Here is a 25,178-nt window from a genome sequence, read left to right on the forward strand (position 1 = left end):
TCTGGAGCTTACAGCCTTCATCATTGACCAATAGCCCCCAAAGGACGTTGCTGTTTTGAGTCTTAAGTAACGTTGAGAATGACCATTTGAACCATTCAAAAAGTCCTTGCTATATTCTAATTTGGCACCATCTCCTGTATTTCACAGTTTGGAAAGAATTCTATAAAAGATGGATAACAGTAAAACACAAAAAAGCTGGTGCTGAGATGGTAAACCTGGCTGCCCCGGCTCCTTTGCCCAAACTGTTTTCCCAGCCCTAATGTCCTCCCTTTTTCCTCCTAGGACTTCTTTTTCTTCCTTCGAGGTTGACCATAAATGCCGCCTCTAGCCCTCTGCGGCGTCCAAGCAGAAGTCATCTCTAGCTTCTGTGCCAGCATCGCACCGTGGCTTGGCTCTGCACGGGTCATCGGACTTGGTTGTGTACATGGCTGTTTTCCCCGCTAAGTTTGGGGCGCCTCGAGCCCAGGCGCCGTGACCGTGATCGTGCGCCCACAGGCACCTGGTGCAGCGCGGGGCGCACGCCGCGGCTGGGCTAGCTTGCGGAGTTCACGGGGGTCACTCGGGCACAGGCTTGTGCCCCAGGCGCGGAGAATGATTCACGGGGTGGCTCTTTGCATTCTTTGTCGGGTAGTCACGTCGGGCCGGGCACCCCGCCGGCGGATACCTGCGGATGGAAAGACACCCGGCCCGACGCCAGCGAGCGGGAGAAGCCTGGATGGAGCCAGCTTCCCGCCTGCCCGGAACCCGCCGGCGACCGGGGGGCGGGGCGCGGCCGCGGGGGCGGGGTGGAGGGGGGTGCTCGGCCGCTCCCGCCCCCTCCCCGCGCGCGGAAGCCACGCCCCCGGCCGCGCGCTCGCGCTGGGCGCGCGCCCGCCCATCCGCCCTCCGCCCTCCGCCCTCGCGCCCTCGCGCCGGGGGCGGGCGCTGCGCGTGCCGGGCGGAGAAGCGGCGCGAGCCGGGCGCTGCGAACGTTCGCCGCGGGGGTGGCTCCGGGGCCTGAGTAGGCGCCGCCGCTGCCTCAGCCGAGGGGGCCGGGCCGGAGCGTGCGGAGGAGTGAGGCCGCAGGAGACCTTCCTGACGACCCCTGCTCCGGCGGGGAAGTGAGCAAGGTGGGGGTCTGCGGCCGCCGCCGGGGCTGTGGGGAGCCGAGCTGGGCTGGAGCCTCGCGCCCGCGAGGTGCGGTACGGCAGCTCGCGCTGCGCCGGGACTGGGGACCCGGGAGCCTGCGGGTGCGGCGCTGCAGGAGTCGGGGAGGGCGCGGGGAGCCGGGGCCGCTGCACCGCGCGCGGCTGCGAGGTGGGACGGCGCGGCTAGCCCCGGAGGGACAGGCAGAGGGGATGCGGCGGATCCCGGGCCGGGAGGGGTCTCGGGGTCCGGAACGCGCCGGGGCACGGGCGCGAGCGGGGGCCCGGCGCCGGGCTGATGCTGCCCGAGCCCGGCTCGCCTGGAGGCGGCTCTGCGTTAGGTGCTGAAGGGGCGAGTGAGGCAGGTCCTGGCAGAGGGCAGGTGAGGCGGGCAGGCCCTGGCAGAGGGAAGGGTATTTATTTCAGATCACCCCAAATCACTGTTTCCCGAGGCGCCTAATAGCGAACCTGTCCAGGAGGTCACCCTGGACAGGAAAGAAGTGTCCCGAGAGGAGGATGCCGGTGACGAATACTTGCCCTTAAATTCCTGTGCCAGGCCTTGGGATTAGGAAGACCTTCCAGCTACCGTGGGTAGCGACCCGTAGTCAGCACTGGGGCCACGAAATAGTATGGAACACCCTCATGTTATTGAGGTGCTGACAGTGTGGCTGTGAAGATATGCACATGAAATACAAAGGAGCGTCGAATTTTATGTCGCATGCCCTATTTACTTTCGGTCTCTTTTGTCTTTTCCCAGTATTGGGAAATTGGAGCCATAAATTGCGTGGTTTTGGGGATAAAGCAGAAAGGTCAAAAGAAGCCTATGGGAGAAATTTGGGAGAGTTTTGAAGGCTCCTACGGGTAACATTTAAAGGGGGCTCTTAGATGGGGAAAAAAGACGTTTGGAAAGAAAGGAAGTTTCCTTCCTTCCCAACTAGAAATAAGCTCCATGACTATTGACTGCTAAATCTTCAGAATGTTGCCTGGCTCACAGCGGTTGAGCCATAAGTGTCTATTGCATGAATGAATGGACAAGCAAGGTTTGGCCACATTTGCCATGGAGCAGTGTCAGTCACTCTAGTGTTAGGGAAGGTTGCTGGATTTCCCCTGTTCCACAAGTTCTCTCTCTCTGCCTCTTTTTTTTTTTTTTTTTTTTTGCTATGCGAGGCAACCCCGGTTCTGAGGTCTGGGCACGTTAAAGCAATGGCTAAGGCGGCGAGGTCTTGGTTTCTGTGGCCATGCTACCACTTTCCCATGTGTCTTTCATGTTGGCCTTCAAGAGCTTGCTCCTTGGCCTGTTGCTTGAGATCATCCCATTTTGTTCCTTCTCCCATTGGCTTTTTCTATCACTTGAGAAGGAAGAGGGTAGTGTTGTCTAGAGAACACTTTTTCATTTTCGTCCTGGTTCTTGGGTCTTAGACCTGTAGTGCGAGGCTGTTGGTGCCTCTGCTTCTCTGTAAGGGCTGGAATTCTACCTGTGCTCTGCCTTGGTTGAATCTCTGAACTCTGGAGCTCCAGGCTGCTGTTTCAGTAACCTGGGTTGCAGTGCCTGTTGGGTTACTTTGTCTGCCAAATTAAAACTTGACCTTTTATGAGTTCTCTAAGGATTTTTATCATGCATAAGTGGAATTGCCTTTGAAAGGGGTTGTGCAGTCAAGGTAGTGTTGGCAGAGTTTTTGGATGTCCACTATGCCCGAGAGACAAATTTCTACCTATGGTTAGAAAATTAGACTCAGAACCAAGAGAATTTCAACTTATTGTTTATTTTATGTCTTTATGTTACTCTCTCAGGGCCTTAGTTTCTTCGTGTGAAAAATAAGTAATAATCAAAATCTGGCATTGTATAGGAAGCCTTGAAGAAGTAAATTTATTTCTCCTGTTTCAGGACTGTACAGCCAGCAGGTCTCTTGTTGAGAGGTGCCTAGGTTCTACAATATTGGGTGCCTTATTCCAGGCTCTCTCAATGATATTTTGTTTATATATTTATTTTAAAACCAACTTTTTGACGTATAGTTGACACAATAAAATGCACAGATTTCCCGTGTGCGGTTGGATGAGTTTTGGAAAAATGTGTACAGTAGTCCCCCCATTAGCCTCAGGGATATGTTCCAAGAGCACCAGTGGATGCCTGAAGCCACAGCTAATTCCAAACCCTATATAGACTGTTTTTTCCCTATACTTAAGTATCTATGATAAAGTTTTAACTTATAAATTAGTTGCCATGAGAGATTAATGACTTCTCTTAGGCATATGTTTGGCTTCTCTGTGGCATATCCCAATTGCCAGCATCACTACTTTTGCACTTTATTATTAAGTAAAACAATGGTCACTTGAACACAAGCACTGTGATACCGTGACAGTCAATCTGATCATTGAGACAGCTACTAAGTGAGTAACCAGAGGGTGGCTTATGCAGTGTGGATATGCTGGAGAAAGGGATAGTTCATATCCCAGGTGGGACAGAGTGGGATGGCACAAAATTTCGTCACGCTATTCAGAATGGTACACAACTTAAAACTTACAAATTGTTTATTTCTGAGGGGGGACTGCTGTATACTTTGTAACCACCATTCCAATCAAGAAATTTCCATCGCCCCAGAATGTTCCCTTATGCTGGTTTGCAGTCCATTCTCTATCTTCCCTACTCCCTTTTATTGATTTCGAATTACACGAGCATCAGAGCTGTGGCATCTAGTTGTGTAGATTGTATTCTGCCCAGCTTTAGGGAGCACCATTCACATTGGAGTCCTTGTGCCTGGCAGCTGCTGGAGTTGTGTAGTGCACACTCTGTGTGACTGTGTGCTGCAACTCTGCAGGTGGCTCAGAACACACCCTCACTTGTCAGATACTCAAACAGTACAGACAGAATAAAGGCCCCCTTGACCTACTCATGGAAACAAGTTATCAGTTTTTGTGGTCTTTCCAGACTATTCTCTATGTATTTTCATGTATATATAGGGAACACAAACTCATCTGATACTCAAACAGTATAGACAGAATAAAGGCCCCCTTGACCTACTCACAGAAACAGAAGTTATCAGTTTTTGTGGTCTTTCCAGGCTATTCTCTATGTATTTTCATGTATATATAGGTAATACAGAATAAAAAAAGAGCAGAGCTTTTTCTCCTCTGCATTAATGACATCATACCAAACACATTCTGCAGTTTTTTCCCCTAACAGAATGATTTTGAGATTTTTTCATGTTGGAACACAGGAATCAACCTGAGTCTTCTTAACTACTACACAATCTCTTATGTAGTATGTATTGTAGTTTATTTAGTATTCTCATTAAGGACCGTTGCTGCAGTGAATGAAAAACTACAGTTGCTGGGTCAGAGGTATGCATTTTACTTCATAACTGATGGGGCTATAACCGTGTTGCTACTTGTGGATTTAATCCATTTATTTTCAACTGCTTAGTGTATTCAGTTGTAGGCTTTTTTTTTTTTTTTTTTTTTTTGAGATAGGGTCTTCCTCTGTTGCCCAGACTGGAGTGCAGTGGCACTCCAGGGCTCAAGTGATTCTCCCAAGTAGCTGGGACTACACTTGCGTGCCACCACGCCCAGCTAATTTTAAAATTTTTTGTAGAGATGCAGTCCCGCCATGTTGCTCAGGCTGGCAAGTGATCCTCCCAAAGCGTTGGGATTACAGGCATGAGCCCCTGCACCTGGCCCGGTTGTGGACTTACATCACAGCGCACGTGTCCTTTTACTCACTGAGGAACAGTTGGGTTCCTTTAGATGCTGATTCTTCCATGGGTCTGTGTGTTGCAAATGCATCCTGCCAGCCCTAGGCTTTTCTTTCCCTTTGTTAACAATGTATTTGGTTGTATATACCATTTAAGTTTAATGTCATATTTATGAAAAATTTCCCTTAAATGGCTTGTCTTTTTTTGGGTGTGTATCTGGTTTAAGAAAATTTTCTGTCTCTCATGGTGTTAATGATATATTCTTAGAGTTTCTTCCAAAAGTTTAAAAAAGTTTTGCTTTCCAGATGGAATTTATTTCTATGTATGGTATAATGAAAAGATACAATTTTTTTTTTCAATTTGGATGACCAGTTTTTCAGCACTCTTTAACTTTTTTTATTATAGTAAAATACACATAACATAAAAATAACAATTTTAACCATTTTTAAGTGTACAGTTCTGTAGCATGAAATACATTCACATTGTTGCACAGCCATCACCACTGTCTCCAGAGCTTTTTCATCATCCCCAACTGAAACTCTGTACCCCTTAAACACCAGCTCCCCATTCTTCCCTCAGCGCCTGGCAACCACCATTCTACTTTCTTTCTCTATGAATTCGACTACTCTAGGTACCTCATATGAATGGAGTCATTACAATATTTGCCCTTTTGTATCTGGCTGATTTCACTTAGTATAATGTCCTTAAAGTTCATTCATATTGTAGCATGTGTGAAAATTTCCTTTTTAAGGCTGAATAATATTCCATGGTATGAATATACCACATTTTGTTTATTCATTCATTGATGGACGTTTGGGTTGTTTCCCCGTTTTGGCCATTATAAGGAGTGCTGCTATGAACATTGGTATCTGTATGTCTGTTTAAGTCTCTGTTTCCATTTCTTTTGTGTATGTACTCAAGTGCAATTGTCAGTAATACAGTTTTTAAAACAATATACATAATGGAATAAAAATAGATTAACACAATTTTGACCAATGTGGCTGAATAGTATGGAGTTTCCATATACCCACTCTTTCCCATATGGTTTCTCCTATTATTAACATCTTGCATTAGTATGCTGCATTTATTATAATTGATAAACTAATATTGATACATTGTTGTTAAAGTTCATGATTTAGAGTTCACTCTTTGTATTGTATAGTTCTATGGGTTTTGACAAGTGCGTAATGTCATGTATCATTAACATGGCATGACATGTAATGCCATTACATGGCATGACTGCATGCTACAACCCTGCAAGGGGCTCACTTGTAAAATACTCAACAGTACAGACAGAATAAATGTCATTACATGGCTATAGTTTTACCTTTTCCAGAGTTGGAAATGTCATAGATTTGGAATCATGTAGTATGGAGCCTACTCAGATTGGCTTCTTTTGCTTAGCAGTATGCATTTAAGTTTCCTCTAAGTCTTTTTTGCGACTTGATAGCTCATTTCTTTTTTTTAATTTTTATTTTTTGAGACTGAGTCTCGCTCTGTGGCCCAGGCTGGAGTGCAGTGGTGCGATCTCGGCTCACTGCAAGCTCTGCCTTCCGGATTCACACCATTCTCCTGCCTCAGCCTCCCGAGTAGCTGGGACTACAGGCGTCCGCCACCACGCCCGGCTAATTTTTTGTATTTTTAGTAGAGACGGGGTTTCACCATGTTAACCAGGATGGTCTCGATCTCCTGACCTCATGATCCGCCTGCCTTGGCCTCCCAAAGTGCTGGGATTACATGCGTGAGCCACCGCGTCCGGCCAGCTCATTTCTTTTTAGCACCGAATGATAATATTCCTTTTTATGGAAGCACCACAGTTTGTTTATTCGTTCACCTACTGAAGGACATCTTGGTTGCTTCTAGTTTTTGGCAATTTTTGAATAAAACTGCTATAAACATCCGTGTGCAGGTTTTTGTGTAGACATTAAATTTGTAACTCATTTGGGAAAATACCTAGGAGAGTGATTGCTGGGTTGAATGGTAAGAATATATCAAGCTTTGTAGGAAACTATTAAACTATCTTTCAAAGTGACTGTATCATTTGCATTCCCAATAATTTTTAAAATTTATGTCCAAGTACCCTAAATGTACTTATATAATAAGTATGTCAGACTGTTCTGTAAAGTTAAACTTCACCTGGAATAATATTTAGTCATTGGTTTTGTTGGCTGTCTTTCTTGCAGTGTATCTCTTCATGTGTTTTGAAGTTTTGAATTACAGACTTTTTTTTTTGAGATGGAGTCTGGCTCTGTCGCCTAGGGTGGAATACAGTGGCATGATCTCAGCTCACTGCAGCCTCTGCCTCTGCCTCCCAGGTTCAAGCGATTCTCCTGCCTCAGCCTCCCGAGTAGCTGGGATTATAGGCACCCGCCACCACGCCTGGCTAATTTTTGTATTTTTAGTAGAGACAGGGTTTCACCATGTTGGCCAGGCTGGTCTCGAACTCCTGACCTCAAGTGATTCGCCTGCCGCAGCCTCCCAAAGTGTTGGGATTAAAGACGTGAGCCACCACACCCAGCCAAATTACAGACCCATTTTCAGAGTGAGTGCTTTTGATTTTCTTTTCTTTTTTTTTTTTTTGATTTTGTTTTCTTATCTTCTGTGCCCACTGTCCTCTGTGTGGTGATATTTCAGGTGCTTCAGCTGACCTACTGGGCCTCAGTCTAGAATCAGATATGATAATTGTGGGTCAGGGGTCCTGCCCTTTGAGTTAATTGGGCTATTTTGGATCCTCTCATAGAGTATGGTCCTGAGGCTGTTTATATCTTCCCACTTATCTAAGCCTAGAGTATTAGATAAACTGTAGTTCTAGGCAGAGATTGGCAGCAGTATTTTTTAGCTTCCTTTCAGCTCCAGCATCATTGCTGGCCTTGAGCAGTGGGTCTGGCCCAGATATCTCCGTGTCTTCATCCTCCTTTGCTTTCTGTTATTACTACCTGCAGGAAGTGCACACCTGGTTCTAGACTCCGGATCCAGCAAGCCTAGAGCTTCAGTCCTGCTTGCAACTTTGTGTATCTATTCTGTTTCTCCAAATAGAGGTTTATCTTGTTTTTTTGAGCCTAATTAAAAAAAATTGTTAAAAAATATTTTATCCATTATTGTGTATTTAGAGCAGAGAGGATGCATCAAAGAATGTACTTACTGGCCACTTTCTAGAAGATTTAATTAACCAAGCTCCTTTCTCAACTTTATACAAAGACTTTTTTCTTTGTTATGGCATTGCCTAGGCCTTCCAGTACAAGAATAAGTATAATAATGGGCATTTTAATCTTTTTCCTGAGTGGTAATGTTTCCAGTGTTTCACTGTTAGATATGATGTTTACTGTTGGTTTTTGGAAGATGTCTTTTGTCAATTTAAGGAAGTTTTCTTCTGTTCTTGGTAAGTATTTTTAATTGGGTGTTGAATTTTATGGAGGCCTTTTTTTGGAGCATTTCTTGAAATTATTTTTTCCCCTCTTTAACATGTCAAGAATAGGACAGATCTCTCTTGAGTTGTAGGTAACTGAGAGAAACAGATGTATATGATTTACTTGTTAATTCACTTTTAACAAAAAACCTCACAACCTTTAAAGAAAACACATTTTAAACTTGAATTTTTGTATACTAACATTATATATAAGTTAAAATAGGACTGAAATGCTGTAGTAATCAGGTTTGGACTAAATATCATCGTAACTTCACTATATTTGAATAGTACCTAATAATATCAATAATAGTAGCTAACATTTATTGGGCTCTTACTGGATGCCATTGTGCTAAATGCTTTACATGATATTGATTTAAGAGTTACCACAGCCCTGTGAGGTTATATTTAGCTACTCAGAACTCTTTGTTGTAGTGGAGTGCAGTTACTGAATTTTTTTATTGGAACCTAGAGAACTCTCTCAGATTTGTAAAAAGCCAATCTTTAAGGTTTTATGAACATTTATTTTCCCTGGCCTTTTTTTTTTTTTAATCTGAAAGAGAGGAGAAAAGAAGTAGTAGAGGAAGAATATTTGAGAATTTTTCTGAAATAAGCAAGGAAGTTCTCTTTCAATAAAGTTTGGCTTGTTGTAACTAAGTGTTAATGAGAGTCTTAGTCATCACTAACTTCTTTTTTTTTTTTTGGGACGGAGTCTCGCTCTGTCATCCAGGCTGGAGTGCAGTGGCACGATCTCAGCTCATTGTAACCTCTACCTCCTGGGTTCAAGGGATTCTCTTGCCTCAGCCTCCCAAGTAGCTGGGACTATAGGCGCATGTCACCATATCTGGCTATTTTTTTCTATTTTTATTAGGGACTGGGTTTCATTGTGTTTAGCCAGGATGGTCTCCATCTCCTGACCTCGTGATCCACCCGCCTCAGCCTCCCAAGGTGCTGGGATTACAGGCGTGAGCCACCGCGCCTGGCCCCTCACTGACTTCTTAATTAAATGGACATCCAAAGAAAAACTGACAGGGAGATGGTGGGAGGTGGTGAACTTACATAAGAAATTTCAATACTTGGATGCTTTGACGTAGCTGAGAGCTGGCAGGGTTAAGAAATTAACAAAAAGATTCAAAGGAAATAAAGGCTATTTAACACAAAGGCATGTACAGAGACATCCTGGAGACACTTCCAAAGCCTTCTCTCCTTTTCCTTTAGTCTTTACTGTGGGAGTTACGTAACTTCTGCGTGTAGACGTAGTCCAGGTGTGAAACACTCTATTTTCTGTGAATAGAACAGAGTGTAAGAACTAACAAGGATCCAAACTTTTTGCTGCACTCTCTTCCAGATCCTACTTAACTCCATGATTTAAGGTCTGATCCAGCACCACAGTTTTGGGACCTGTGTTCTTTCCTTATTCCTTGAGGCCTCATGTTGCCCTGGAGGGGGCGATGTGAAACAGTAGAAAGAAAATGGGCTCTAGCGCTTTAGCATCGTCATGGTCAAAACTCCGCAGATTCCTAGCTTTGCAACTTCAGGCCAAGTTACCTGACCACTTAGACTTTAGTTTCCTCTCTACTTCTAACACCCCTAATCCTGAAAATCTCCTCAAGCTCAGCACAGTCTTGTCTTCTCACCTACTTTTAAAAAGAGCAATAGTCTCCAAAGTGGGAGGTATGTAAAATGATCCTCTAGGCAGGGTGTTACAAGAAAATATGAGCAATCAAGTTTTACCAGTATTTGACCCATAGGTTGACACTTTACTTCATCTGTGTGTCTGATGATGTCTGTCAGGTACGGTAAGCTAGGGAACCCCACCGCCTGGAGGGGCTGATACTGTGATCCTCCTTATTTACCTGCTTATATTGTTTTAGCACATGTTTTAGTTCACCTCTGCTGGGTTTAGTGGTCTTCCAGATCATATTACCTGATTTGAATAAAATGAACCTTGCTAAATAGACAGATGGCTCACAAAGATTCCTGCAAAGAAAATGCAGATTGAAGTTTCAGAGTCAGCAGAAGATTGAAGTAATAATACAAATACATGTGAACAGCCAGAAAGAAACAGAGTGGATACTTCTATTTATATTATGAACTTGTCAGTCAAATGCATAATATAAAAACAATGGTGATCTCATCAGATTGATGAAGAAGGAGTAATAAAAAATAGCTTAGAATTACTAAAAATACTATTTAAAATATGGACTTATATACACTGTTGAGTACATTGTACCTGAAGGTATTTACTAATGATATTATGGGCTAATGTTATAAATTGAGATATTTAAAAACTAAGTATTCAGAATATAAAGACAGACTTATTGATGTTTTTCAGTGATTGTCAGTCATAATCCAGTACCTTAAAATTTTATTAAGGTTAATAATACATTTTTAGAAGTTCTTTTTGAGGTTTTGGAATAAAATACAAAAAGTCATAAACTCTTGTTCTTCTTGTTTGGTAACAGTGGCTGAAATGATATATAGATAAATAATTTGAGTTTGGTGTAAAACTGAAAAGTATCCTGTATTAGCAACTGTTGTTGAGATACTGGTAGAACACGTTGCTGAAGATTTTGGAATGATGGCTATTGTACCAAATTATAGAGTTCATGGGAGTTCATGTATATTTGGATAAAAGTACAGAGCTTATGGTATTTGGTATACTCTGTTTCAATAATAAAATATATGGAAATATATGGAGAACTGTGTTCCCCACCCCTGCTAAAACACTCAGGATAAGACTTACCAGAGAATTTACTAAAAGTAGATGATCTAAAATGTTATAAAGAGATAGTACATATAAAGAATAATATATTGTTCAACCATTGTGGAAGACGGTGTGGGGATTCCTTGAGGAGCTAGAACCAGAAATAACGTTTGACCCAGCAATCCCATTAATGGGTATATACCCAAAGGGTTATAAATCATTCTCCTATAAAGACACATGCACATTGTGTTTATTGCAGCACTATTTACAATAGCAAAGACTTGGAACCAACCCAAATGCCCATTAATGATAGAACGGATAAAGAAAATGTGGCACATACACACCATCGAATACTGTGCAGCCATAAAAAAAGAATGAGTTCATGTCCTTGCAGGGACATGGATGAAGCTGGAAGCCATCATTCTCAGCAAACTAACACAGGAACAGAAAACAGAATACCACATGTTCTCACTCATAAGTGGGAGTTGAACAGTGAGAACACATGGATACAGGGAAGGGAACAACACACACAGGGGCCTGTTGGGGGGTGGGGGCCAAGGGGAGGGAGAGCATTAGGACAAATACCTAATGCATGCAGGGCTTAAAACTTAGATGGCGGGTCAATAGGTGCAGCAAACCACCATGGCACATGTATACCCATGTAACAAGCCTGCACGTTCTGCACATGTATCGCAGAACTTAAAGTAAAATTAAAAAAAATATATTTCCACTTAAATAAATGGAGCACAAAAAAAGAAGACTATATTGTACCTAGAACCCAGCCTAAGAAAGAAAATATAGCCAGTGGAGTTGGTATACCTCTGCGGTCATAATTCTGTTTCCATCCCCAGAGATACTCTTTTCTGAATTTGATGATTACCATTTCCATATACTTCTTTATACTTTTGCTGTGTGTGTGTGTGTGTGTGTGTGTGTGTATGTATTTGTATATTTGTATGTTATATTCAGGGCCAGGGCCAGGGTGAGATGAGGAGGCACCTAGGTCCCCAATGTAAGGAGCCCCTCAGCCATGGGCTTGCATGACCCCCAGAGTGATGCTTCCTTAAATTTTGTGCCCCAGGTACCTCGTTCACGTCACCATAGTCCCAGTCCTGCTTCTGTTAATATGCATGTTTTTAAGCTTTATGGAAAAATATTATTTTTTATGTATTCTCTTGTAACTTTTTTCACTTAATATTGTGAAATTGATCCATCTCGATAAATGTAGCCCTGCTTTATTCTGTTGTGCGATTGACTATACTATAATTTTATTTTCCCATGCTTCTGTTGATGGACATTTAGGTTGTTTCTGATTTTGTGTTTAGAAACAATATCATCATAAGCATTCTTATATGTGTCTCCTTAGGACATAGTTGTAAAAAGGGAATTTCTGGGTAATTAGATACATCCATTTTTTTTTTTTTTTTTTTTTGAGACGGAGTCTCGCTCTGTTGCCCAGGCTGGCGTGCAGTGGCACAATCTCAGCTCATTGCAACCTCCACCTCCTGGGTTCAAGCAGTTCTCCTGCCTCAGCCTCCCGAGTAGCTGGGACTACAGGCGCCCACGACCATGCCCAGCTAATTTTTTGTATTTTTAGTAGAGATGGGGTTTCACCATGTAGGGCAGGCTGGTCTCAAACTCCTGACCTTAGGTAATCCACCTGCCTCAGCCTCCCAAAATACTGGGATTACAGGTGGGAGCCACTGCGCCTGGCCTATATCCATTTTTAATATTACTAGATACTGCTTTTGCTGTTATATTTATGCTTTCACCAGCAATATATGAGAATTCATGTCACCTCATATTTTTGCCAATATAAATGGTATTTTCAGACTCATTTTTTTCATTTGATGTGTGTGATGGGTAAATTATATTTTTGTAAATTTTGTGTTGCAAAATTAAACAGATACTAAAAAAATCATAGCTTAGTGAAATATTGTAGAGCAAACGCTTCTGTCATCTTCACCCAGGTGAAGAAATAGAATTCTGCCAGCCCTTTTAGAAGCTCCTCCATGTACCTCATCCCAGTCATAGCCCCTTCCTTTCCCCCCAAAGCAATCGCTGTCCTGATTTGTATAGTAATCCCTTCCTTGGATTCCTTTATGGTTTTCTACCCCAACTGTGGATCCTTAGATATTATAGTTTAGTCTTGAGTTACTATGTGCAACTTTTTATGTATTTGTTTTTCATTTTTGTTGCCTCTTCTGTGAATCGCCTGCTTATATCTTAGGTCAGATTTTCTTACCGGTTTGTACAAATTCTGTGCATATCATGGATACCAGTTGTTGGTTATAAGCATTGCCGATCTCTTTTCCCAGTTAGTGACTTGTCTTTTCATCTTTCTCATGAGTTTTGATACTTAGATTTAAGTGTAGTTTAACTTAGTCAAACGTTTGCTTACAAAGTCCTTCCTTATGTTGAGATTAAAAGATATTTTGAGACTACTGTAACAAAAGCTTAATTGCAAAAGACATAAACAGGCACCTCACAGAAAAGGAAACACATATGACCAGTAAACATATTAGAGATGGGTACCTTCATTAGTGATCAAAGAAATACCAATCAAGACCACAATGAGATGATATCATATACCCATGCTGTTGGCAAAATTTGAAAAGCCTGGTGGATCTAGTGTTGGAGAGATTGTGAATTCACAGGATCTCTGATATATCACTGACAGGAATGTACTTTGGTGCACTTTAAAAAACATTTTGGCAATTCCTTTTTTAGATACACACCCAAGATAAACTCTTGACCTTGTGCAGCAAGAGACAGGTACAACAATGTTTGTAGCAACACTGTCCATGATAGAAAAAAACAAAACTAGAAACAACTCAGATTTCCATCAGTAGGAGAGTAGATTAAAATGCAGTTTTGGAATTATACAGCGTTAAAAAAAATGAACAACAGGGTGAATCTTAGCAATATAATATTTAGTGAAAACGATTACCTTAGGGTTATGCATAGTAAGATATCTTTTTTCTGTTTAACTTATTTGAGATATAATCCACATACCATATAATTCAACCTACAGTTCAGTGGTTTTTAGTATATTTCTAGAGTTGTGCAACCATCACTATTAATTTCAGAACATTTGCATCATCCCTAAAAAGAACCCTGTACTCATTAGCAGTTACTCCCTATTCACCTTCCCCCTGTCAACCCTCCACAAACCCCTGGAAACCAATGATTAATTTTCTGTTGCTATGGATTTACCTATTCTGGACATTTCATAGAACTGGAATCATATAATACATGGTCTTCTATGACTGGCTTCTTTCATTTAGCATAGTGTTTTCAAGGTTCATCCATGTTGTAGCATGCTTCAGTACTTCATTCCTTTTTATGGCTAAACAATTAGTATGAATATACTGCAGTTTCATTCCAGCACCACTTGTTGAAAAGACTATCCTTTCTCTATTGAATTGTCTTGGTACCTGTGTTGAAAATCAGATGACCATAAGTGTAAGGATATATTTCTGGACTCCCAGTCTGTTCCATTGATTCCTATTGCTATCCTTGTGCCAGTACTACACTGTTTTTTTTATTACTGTGGTTTTGTAGTAAGTTTTCATACGTTCATGGACTTCATTTGCTAATATTTCATTGAAGACTTTTGCAGTGAAAATGAATGAACAATGTTCATGAACATTGGTTGCTAGATTTCCTTTTTTTCTGCCTTTGTTGGGTTTTGTTATCTAGGTAATGCTGGCTACAAAATGAGTAGGTAAGTGTTACCTTGTCTTTTGTTTTCTGGAAGGGATCTTGTAGAATTGGGCTTGCAGATTCCTTTCACAGAAGGTTTTTTTTTAAACTACAAATTCAATCTCTTTAGTAATTATAGGGTTATTCTGGTTATCTATTTCACCCTGGGCGAGTTCTGGCAATTTGTAGCTTTTGAGGAATTGGTCAGTTTTATCTGAGTTGTTATATGTATAGATTAGAATTGTTCATAATATTTCTATGGTGTTTCTTTTAATGTTCATGTGTTCTGTAGTGATAACTTCCCCTCTTTCATTAGTAATATTGATAATTTATGCCCTCTTTTTTTTTGTTGCTCTGTTTTGCTAGAGGTTTATCAATTTTATTGATCTTTTCAAAGAACTAGCTTTTAGTTTCATTGACTTCTCTTTCTTTTAGTGAATTCTAGTTTCAATCCATTATGGTCAGATAACATACTCTGTATGATTTTAATTATTTTGAATTTGTTACTGTTTGTTTTATGGCCCAAGATCTGGTCTTTGTTGGTACATGTTTCATGTGCACCTAAAAAGAATGTACATTTCATTGTTGTTGGTAGAGTGTTCCATAGATGTCAATTAGCTCTGGTTGGTTGATAGTGTTGCTCAGTCCTTCCACTACCTTGTCACTACCTTTTCCCCCACCCTCTTCAGTGAGGTCATTTCATACATATATAATACTGTTGGATTACTTTATCACATTCTGCATTTCATTCTGGGATCCTCTGATTTTTTTTTAATTGCATGCATTAAGGTTCACTCTTTGTGGCTGGTGTGGTGGCTCACTCCTGTAGTCCCGAAACTTAGAGAAGCAGGGGTGGGACGATTGCTTGAGCCCAGGAGTTCGAGACCAGCCTGGACAACAATAATGAGACCCTGTCTGTACAAAATACATAAATAAAAAGTTAAAAGATTAAAAAAATAAAGATTCACTCTTTGTGTTGTAAAGTTCTGTCGGTGTTGACAAACACATAGTGTCATGTTTCCACTATTACAGAATCATACAGAATATTTCTCTGCCCTAAAAATTGCCCTGTGCTTCACCTACTCAGTTCACCGCCTGCTTTCCCCAAACTGTCGCAACCACTGATCATTTTCCTGTTTCTATAGTTCTGTTTTATCTAGAAGGTCATAAAATTGGAGTCATACAGTATGTAGCCTTTTCACACTGGCTTTTTTCACTTAACATTATGCATTTAAGGTTCCCCCATGTCTTTTGATGGCTTGATACTTTGTTCTTTTTATTGCTGAACAATATTCCATTTATGAAGAATTGCAGTTTATTTATGCATTCACCTATTGAAGGGCATCATCATTGCTTCCAGCTTTTGGCAATCAAGAATAAAGCTGTAAACATTTGGGTGCAGGTTTTGTGTGGACATAAATTTTCAACTCAATTGAGCAAATACCTAGCAGTGCAATTATTGGATCGTATGGTAAGACTGATTAGCTTTATAAGAAACTGCCAGGTTTCTCACATCGTGACTGCTTGTGCATTCCCATCAGCAATGATGAGAGTTCCTGCTGCCTCTGCATCCTTGTTAGCATTTTCTTTTCTTTCTTTTTTTTTTTTTTGAGATGGAGTCTCACTCTATTGCCCAGGCTGGAGTGCAGTGGTGCGATTTCAGCACACTGCAACCTCCGCCTCCCAGGTTCAACCAATTCTCCTGCCTCAGCCTCCTGAGTAGCTGGGACTACAGGTGTGTGCCACCACGCCCAGATCATTTTTGTACTTTTAGTAGAGACAGGGTTTCGCCATGTTAGCCAGGCTGGTCTCGAACTCCTGACCTCAGATGATCCACCCACCTCGGCCTCCCAAAGTGCTGGGACTACAGGTGTGAGCCACTGCACCCGGCCCTTGTCAGCATTTGATGTTGTCAGTTGTTTTTTATTTTAACTATTCTGGTAGGTATGTAGTGTTATTTTGTTGTTTTAATTTGTAATTTCCGAATAGATTTTCCAACAAAAGGTGGTGTTGAACACCTTTTCATATGCTTATTTACCATCTGTGTATCTTCTTTGGTAAGATTTCTGTTCAGAGCTTTTGATTGTTTTTGATTAAGCTGTTGTTTTGTTACTGAGTTTTATGAGTTTTGTTTGTTTGTTTGTTTGTTTGAGACAGGGTTTTGCTCTGTCACCCAGGCTGGAGTGCAGTAGTGTGATCACAGTTCACTGCAGCCTTGAACTCCTGGGCACAAGCGATCCTTCCTACCTCAGCCTCCTGAGTAGCCAGGAATACAGGTGTGCACCAGCCTGCCTGGCAGTTTTTGTATTTTTCTTGTAGAGATGAGCTTTTGCCATGTTGCCCAGGCTGGTCTTGAACTACTGGGCTGAAGTGATCTGCCCACCTCAGCCATCCAAATCCTGTTGGGATTACAGGTGTGAGTCACCGTGCCCAGTGTTCTTTATATAATTTGTATACAAGTACTTCATCAGATACGTGTTTTGAAAATATTTTCTGTCACTCAGTTGCCTGTCTTTTCATTCACTTAATAGTATCTTTTGTGGGGCAGTTAATTTTGATAAAATCCAACTATTTTTTTTTATTTCATGGGTTGTGCTTTCCATACCCATTCATTTGGTTTTGCTTTGGGCTGAGGATATTAAACAGCCTTTTCTAGGAACTTTCAGTTTCAACCCTTTCATTTATTTATTTTTGAGACGGAGTCTCACTCTGTTACCCAGGCTGGAGTGCAGTGGCATGATCTCGGCTCAATGCAACCTCTGGCTCCTGAATTTAAAAGATTCACCTACCTCAGCCTCCCAATTAGCTGGCATTACAGGCATGCACCACCACACCCAGTTAATTTTTTTTGTATTTTAGTAGAGACTGGGTTTCACCATGTTGGCCAGGCTGGTCTTGAACTCCTGACCTCAAGTGATCCGCCTGCCTCGGCCTCCCAACGTGCTGGGATTACAGGCGTGAGCCACTGCACCTGGCCAAGTTTCAACCCTTTTAGATTTAAGAAACTTCACTTACATTTGCATAGCTAGGACCCTGGTCTTTATAGGCTGAAGATATGTTCTGGTTCTTTAAATTGGGTGAAATGAAGCAGTGATTCGGACCCACTGAAGATCAGAGATGTTTCAATAAACGTGCCTACTGGATTTCTCTGTATGCCCACAGGATGAACCATAGGAAGACAGGGGTGGAGAGTTCTGAGATCACAAGGTCATAGAATTTTATTTGTGCATTAGTGTGGACAAAGATTTTGGCAGTTGAAATGGGAAAAGAGGGTGGATATGAGTGTGATTATGAGGAAGGAAATGGCAGGGTTTGAAATTAGAGTTAGTGTGAAGGTAATGATATTGGTTATCTCTAGATTGTGTGGCTAAGAAAAGGCAGAGTGCTAGGAGTTCAAGTGGAAGGAAGTAGAGAGATGTACTTACATTCATGGTAGCATTGGTCTTCAAGATTATATCAGAATGGCAAGGGTATCTCATCAGCTGTGGTATTGGAGTAGATAATACCCTTCTTAGGTATGGAACTGTTAAAAGCATAATTACAAAGATACAGGCATTAGTGTACTTAAAGCACTGGCATGGAGTCACCTTTGACTGGGCCTAGGGAAATGGTTTATAGTAATCTCAGTTTTTGTGTATCCCATTAATTTGGATTTTATGTACCCTGAATTATAAGATTGCTTGAAATGAAACTACTTAATGCCTTAATTCTCCCAGTAGCTGACTTGTAGACAAGGATTTAAATGCAAGTATTTTATTTTGGAGGTTATCCTTGGAAAAGCCAGTGGGGGAGTGGGAAGTGAGATAGGAGAGGGAAGATAGCAAAGATTGCAAATACAAGATTTGTTTTCAAGCCAGGTACTGATTTTTTTCACAGTATTCCCACTGAGAAACTCCAGGAGCGAATGTAAAACTTGTGTCTTAGAGTTATAGTCCTTCAGGGGAAAGGTAGTTGGAGTATTTATATACCATCTCTTTCAGTTATTGGTTAAGATTGTTTTCAGGAGGTGGTAGATCTACCTGACAGGCGTGTATGTCAGGCGTGCCATGCAGGGAACAAAATGGACTCGAGGTTAGAGAAAGCCCTCAGGTGCTGTTAGGCCCGTGTACCTGGTAGGGGATAGGGGATATACAGACACTCTATTGACTCCTTCCTTAATACCTTGCTATGCAGTTCCGGGATTTTCAATTTATTTCCTTTAAGACATCATTGGAAATATTTATTTCCACCTTAAATGAGCCATTCTAGTAGCATGTTAGGACTGGCTCCAGATGCCCTTTTTGGAACATTAAATTGTGAGTCATGGAAGAGTGGCCCATATCAACAGACGTTTCCTTGCCAGTCTTATACTTGACCACCAAGTTCAGTAGTCTCAAGATCTAGGTATGTTCTTCCAGTTCTTGCCAGTACATCTCATCATATCATACTGTGTTGGTGAATCAATGCTTTCATCAAAAGGAAGGCCAGTACCTCCCTATTCTGACAATGCCTGGTTGTTAGCCTAGAAGCAGTGAAGGAGGTAGGCACATATCTCCAGGAGGGTAGGCATCTTTGGAGGCATGCATCCCAGCTGAGACCTCTGCATAGTTTTTAGTCAGGGGAGACCGCCCTCTTGTAGTAAGAGGAAGAAAGCCGCTTCTGGCCTAGAAGGTTCAGAAGAATCTTGTCAGGACTGAATTCAATCTTTGTAATTTGCCTGCTTTCACAGTCGAAACTTGGGTATAATTTTTAGCACAGTCTGTCTTCAGGCAAAGAAATGCAGATGCTGGCAACTAGAAACTGGACAGTTAGACCTTAGCGTAGCCTGGTGATAGAATGAAGGCAGGGTCTGCTGCACCTGTTCAGTCAACAGATGATGTCAGTGTTATGGCTCCTGTTGAGTAACAGACTTTTCTTAGCATCAGTTTGGTGTGCTGGTCCATTCTAACACTTAGGGAACACTGACTGTGTGCTGGGAACTGTTCTAGGCATTTGCTGTGAGTCCTCACAACAATCCATGAGGAAGGTACTCATGATCATCACAGTTTTACACATGATGAATCCAAGATTGAGAAGGATTAAGTAATTTTTCCAGGGTCCAAGTGTTGGAGCTAGTGTTTGAAATTTAGTTTAATTCACTAAAACACTCCTTCTTTTGTTATTCCACATTGCTTCCCAAAACGTATCCCCATTATGTCCGTTTGACAAATGATGAACTTGAGATGCAGAAATTGAGTGACAAGATGAGTTTCAAGGCTAGTTAAAGGAAACTATTGTTAGAATTCAGGATGTCAACTCTTTTGCTGTTGAATATCATATTGAACAAGTGGCTAAATTTAATACTGGCTGTTTTCGAATGTTTACCGTTTTTAAAATTCCGTTACATGGTCTGTCTCAGGGTTTCTCAGCCTCAGCACTATGGCTGTTTTGGACTGGATGATTCTTTATTGTGAATACTCTCCTGTGCATTGTAGAATGTTTAGCAGTGTCCCTGACCTCTGTCTACTAGATGCCAGTAGCACCCTCCCAGTTGTGACAACCAAAACTGACTGTAGATATTGCTAAATGTCCCATGGGGGCAAAATTGTCCCTGGTTGAGAACCAGGCCAATCTCTAAAGGTGGTTGTGTTATGACAGAGCTCACCTAGAGTAATTCAGAAGTTTGTTTTGTGAGCAGGGAGTTATATTGCTTTAAAGTGGAAGGAGTACGGTGTGGTGGAAAGAACACGAGCTTTGGAATCTCTTGGCCCTGCCGCTTATCAGTCCCTGTAGTCTTGATTAAGTAATTTGTCTTTTCTGAACTTTTGTTTCCTCATTTGTAAAATGGGCATTATATCTACCGGGTAGGGTTTTGGTGATTAAGCTGGAGGATGATACACATGGAAGGATGAGGGGAAAAAAGGAGAAAAATGATCTGTAGTAGAAGAAAGTGAAGGAAAGATACAGAAGGCAGTTGTCAAGAGCGGGAGTAAAAGGCACATTGGGAAGGTCTAAGACAGCAGGTGAACGAACGGCATCTGCCCTCATCCCACACTCCAGTCCCAGGTCACTGAGTCTGGAAGAAAGCTCTGAACAGGGCTGGGCGTGGTGGCTCATGCCTGTAATCTCAGCACTTTGGGAGGCTGAGGCAGGCAGATCACTTGAGACTGGGAGTTCGAGACCAGCCTGGCTAACATGGTGAAACCCCATTTCTACTAAAAATACAAAAATTAGCCAGGCGTGGTGGTGCGTGCCTGTAATCCCAGCTACTCAGGAGGCTGAGGCACAAGAATTGCTTGAACCCGGGAGTTGGAGGTTGCAGCAAGCTGAGATCGCACCACTGCACTCCAGCCTGGACTGCAGAGTGAGACTGTCTCAAAAAAAAAAAAGAAAGAAAGAAAGAAAGAAAGCTCTAAACAGTTTTTTCTTTCTTTCTTTCTTTCTTTTTAAAAAAAAAAAAAAAAGTTTAATTGGACTTACAGTGCCACATGGCTGAGGAGGCCTCAGAATCATGGTGGGAGGTGAAAGGCACTTTTTACATGGCAGCAGCAAGAGAAAATGTAGAAAAAGCAAAAGCGGAAACCCCTGATAAACCCATCAGATTTCACGAGACTTATTAACTGTCACGAGAATAGCACGGGAAAGACCGGCCCCCATGATTCAATTACCTCTCTCCCACAACACATGGACATTCTGGGAGATACAATTCAAGTTGAGAATTGGATGGGGACACAGCCAAACAGTATTAGGGATTCATACCTGATTTCTTTAATATGAAATTGAATAGTCATGTGTATTTTATGTATAAGCTAACTGTTCTTATGTCCTTTATTACAGCCTTTCATTACATTTATTTTCTAAATTATATTTAGTAACATGTTTATCCATATATAACAGTAGAGATATGGGAAGTTACCTCAACTAATCCAGGACTCTGCAGAGAAAATAATCAAAGTTAGAAGTAAGACAGCCCCATATTTTTAGCACAGTAAGCAAGTGTATGAGCTCATACAAGTATTGATTTACTAATATTTTAGAAGCTATCAAATAAAAGGACGGCGGTTTATCTTTTTCTGAATCAGGCTTCCAGTTTATTTTTACTGATACTGTCTTAAAATGTGCATTTGCAACTTGGTTTCCGGTCCCTCTTCACAATAGAATGATTAGCACTTGATTGAATTGTCGAATTATACAGTGGTTTATTGTATCTTTCTTTGTCTCTAGGATGATTGAGGAAAGTGGGAACAAGCGGAAGACCATGGCAGAGAAGAGGCAGCTGTTCATAGAAATGCGTGAGTCTTGAATCCTTGTTCATATGTGCGGGAATGTTTGTGTGGTTTTTTTTTTTTTTTAGATCAAGTCATAGCTTTAATCAGTTACAACTTTTATGTTATAAGCTTTGCAGAGGGAAGAATGGGAGTTAAAGAATCATGGAGTTGAAGGACCCCAAGCCAAAGCATATATTTTAATAGAATTGACTTGCTTTCTTAGACAAGGCCATAAATAATAAGGCAGAAATGTTACCTAGAATGTCTGTGATTTTGTACCATGCCAGTCAATTTAGATCTCTCGCTGTAACTCCATTGTTACCATGAACTTTGCAGGTGGTGATTAATGATTAATACATTATATAAATTACCTTCCACTAGATAACAGTTCTGAGACAGAGAGGACTCAGTGTTAGGGCAACACCTAGAGCTGTTGGAAAACTAAAAAGAGTGAATGTGTATTTTGATATATTTTTAACTTTAAATATTCTGTCAAAATTTACATTGTTGTATACAGTTCAAACAGAGAGAAGAAGATGGCTGAGAGAAGTGGGGTGGTTCCCAATCCTTGCAGGATTGTTTTGCTCTGTGACTACTTGTCTATGGGACCATGACCGTGTGACCTTGACCAACTCAAGGTTGCATTTGCTGGACCTCAAATTCCTTTGTCATGAAATACGGGTAATTGGTCTGGACCAGAGATTATGAAACCTTTCAAAAGTACTGTACTCTTTTTTTCCCCCAGTGAAATCTTACAAGGACCCTTAACATAAGAGTATGATAAGATTGGTAGTGCTTGGTTGAAGCAGGAGAGGGGAGCCAGCCTGGGATAGCCTCTGAGGTCCTTGCAGAATTCTAGAATTCTGCATATCGCAATATGAAAATCAGTGGGTAAAAGTCTCAGAAGACCCAACTCTCAACATATTTGACACCTTTAGGGTCTTGGTAATGGTAAGCAGGGTTTGACTCAGCTAAGCCATGTGTTGTCCTGTCAGTCATAGGCTGGATAACTATTTGTTAGGGGTGATGAAGAAATTTTGGCATTGGATAGGCAGTCCAACTGGGTGATAATTAAGGACTTTTGTAGTTCGGAGCTTCTAATGGCTAGTAATCCAAGCCAGACACCTTGGAGTCACTTCCCTCCACCTCACCTTCTACCTCCAAAGAAATCAGAAGGCATCTGAGTTTTACTGTGTACATGAGTCTGAATCTGTTCGTCACACCACAGCAGCTTTGAGTCCAGCTTTGCAGTTAGACTGCTTAGTTTGGATCTTGGCTGCCTCACTTCCTGACTGAATAACCTTAGGCAAGTTAACTTAATCTCTCTGGGCCTCTGTTTCCTCATCCATAAAGCAGGAATGGCATTGACTTCATAGAATTGTTGTGAAGATTAAATGAGATAATGTGAATAAAGCACTTGGCACAGTGCCTGACACTCACATACTTAAGTATGAAGTAAGTAGTACATACTTAATATGGATGGTTGTGTTTATTACTAATTTTTTTTAATCATTGGTACTTTTCTGAACCAAAGCAATAATTTCCTGATCCCTTCTTCCAGTCTTGACCCTCTCAAATCTGCTGTCTATGATCAGCTACCAGATTGAACTATTTAAATCTGTGCTACTTATTATTATTATTATTTTTTTTTTTGAGAGGGAGTCTCACTCAGCTGCCCAGGCGGGAGTGCAGTGGCGCCATCTCGGCTGACTGCAACCTCCACCTCCTGGGTTCAAGTGATTCTCATGCTTCAGCCTCGTGAGTAGCTGGGATTACAGGTGCCTGCCACCGCGCCTGGCTAATTTTTGTATTTTTAGTAGAGATGGGGTTTCACCATGTTGGCCGGGCTGGTCTCAAACTCCTGACCTCAAGTGATCCGCCTGTCTTGGCCTCCCAAAATGCTGGGATTACAGGCCTGAGCCACTGTGCCTGGCCTAAATCTGTGCTACTTCTTTGCTTACATTCCTTTACTTGCTTCTCATCACTTTAATGGGAAAGACCCCACTCCTAAGAATGCCAAACAAGGCCCTTCTGGCCCCTTTTTTGCTCTGTCCACTAGTTCCCAATTTTTCCATCACATGCCTTGCATGTTACTTCCCAGCAATACTGAATTGGCTTTCCTGCAGATCATGTGGTTTCATGCCTTTCCGCTTTTGCACAATACTGTTGCCTCCACCACCCGGCACACTGCTCCTGCCTACCCTTCAAAACTCAGCATAGGGGTTATCTTTTCCTTTCAACTTTTAGTGCATTTATTGAGGATCTGCTATGCTCCAGGCACTATTCTGGGTGCTAGGGCTACAGAGGAGAACAAAACACAGTCCCTGACTTCACTTCATGAAACTTCCATGTTAGTAAAGGGAAGCAGACAAAATAGGAAACCAAATACACAAACATAGTAATTCCTGATACTAAGAAGAGGCTGGGGTGCCTTAAGTAAATACACATGGGCATGCAGGCGTGATGGGATAGAGATCTGAAGTAGTCCTGCCAAGAACTGGGTTTACTTCTTTGTGAATGTTACTACTCTTACACAGAAACCTCATATGAATTATCATCCTCTGACTTAAGGATAACAGTCAGTCTGGGAGACGTTTGGTAAGTATGACCTCTTGAGTCTCCTATATTTCTTCACAGGAAGAATTGCATGGGTGACTATAGTGTCTGCTGCTGGAAGCCCCACCCCCTCATTTCCAGCAATGTCAACCAGAAACTCCAGCATAACTACTTTCTATGGATGCCAGAATCACCTTTTTCCAGCCATTATTCAGTTGTATCATTTAGTATGTTGATTTTAGTATGTCAGTTTTGAATCCAGTACTCTTTCTCAACTCTTATTAGTCTTAATCGTTATAGATTCCTACTTACGTAGGTAACTATACAATTTTTTTCTTTTTCTTTGAGACTGTGTCTTGCTCTGTCACTCAGGCTGGAGTGCAGTGGTATGATCACGGCTCACTGCAGACTCAACCTCCAGGGTTCAATTGATCCTCCCGCCTCAGCCTTCTGAGTATCTGGGACTACAGGCGTGTGCCAGCAGGCCTGGCTAATTTTCTTGTTTTTTGTAGTGATGGGTTCACACTATGGTGCCCAGGCTGGCTGGTCTCGAACTCCTGGGCTCAAGTGATCCTCCCACCTCTACCTCCCAAAGCGCTGGGATTACAGGTATGAACTACCGTGCCTGGCCAGTAACTATACCATTTTTAAAGAAAGACAATTTTGACTCTTCCTTTTGTAATTGTAATCCTTATACCTTTTTCTTGACCTAGTGTACTGGTTAGGGCCGCAGAGGTTATATTGAAAAATAGGAAGGATGGCCGGGTG

The 25,178-nt window shown here is 41.8% G+C and overlaps 1 protein-coding gene across 21 annotated transcripts in view; it reads left to right on the plus strand.

The window, feature by feature from the left end:
• The first annotated feature begins 892 nt into the window (after positions 1 to 892).
• DTNB (dystrobrevin beta) overlaps positions 893 to 25,178 on the plus strand; it is a 296,683-nt gene continuing 272,397 nt past the window's right edge. For 5 of the 21 annotated variants that reach the window (XM_034952759.3, XM_034952767.3, XM_055108153.2 and 2 more), the window contains exons 1-2: positions 896 to 1,109; positions 21,811 to 21,878. In XM_034952759.3, coding sequence (XP_034808650.1) covers positions 21,812 to 21,878 — 67 coding nt within the window. In that variant the 5' untranslated portion in view covers positions 896 to 1,109; position 21,811. Of the gene's footprint in view, positions 1,110 to 21,810; positions 21,879 to 25,178 lie in introns of all 21 variants that reach the window. The other 16 variants (XM_034952749.3, XM_034952755.3, XM_034952772.3 and 13 more) reach the window with 7 other exon arrangements.

This window comes from Pan paniscus, chromosome 12, assembly GCF_029289425.2.
Source record: "Pan paniscus chromosome 12, NHGRI_mPanPan1-v2.0_pri, whole genome shotgun sequence".
Taxonomy (NCBI): domain Eukaryota; kingdom Metazoa; phylum Chordata; class Mammalia; order Primates; family Hominidae; genus Pan; species Pan paniscus.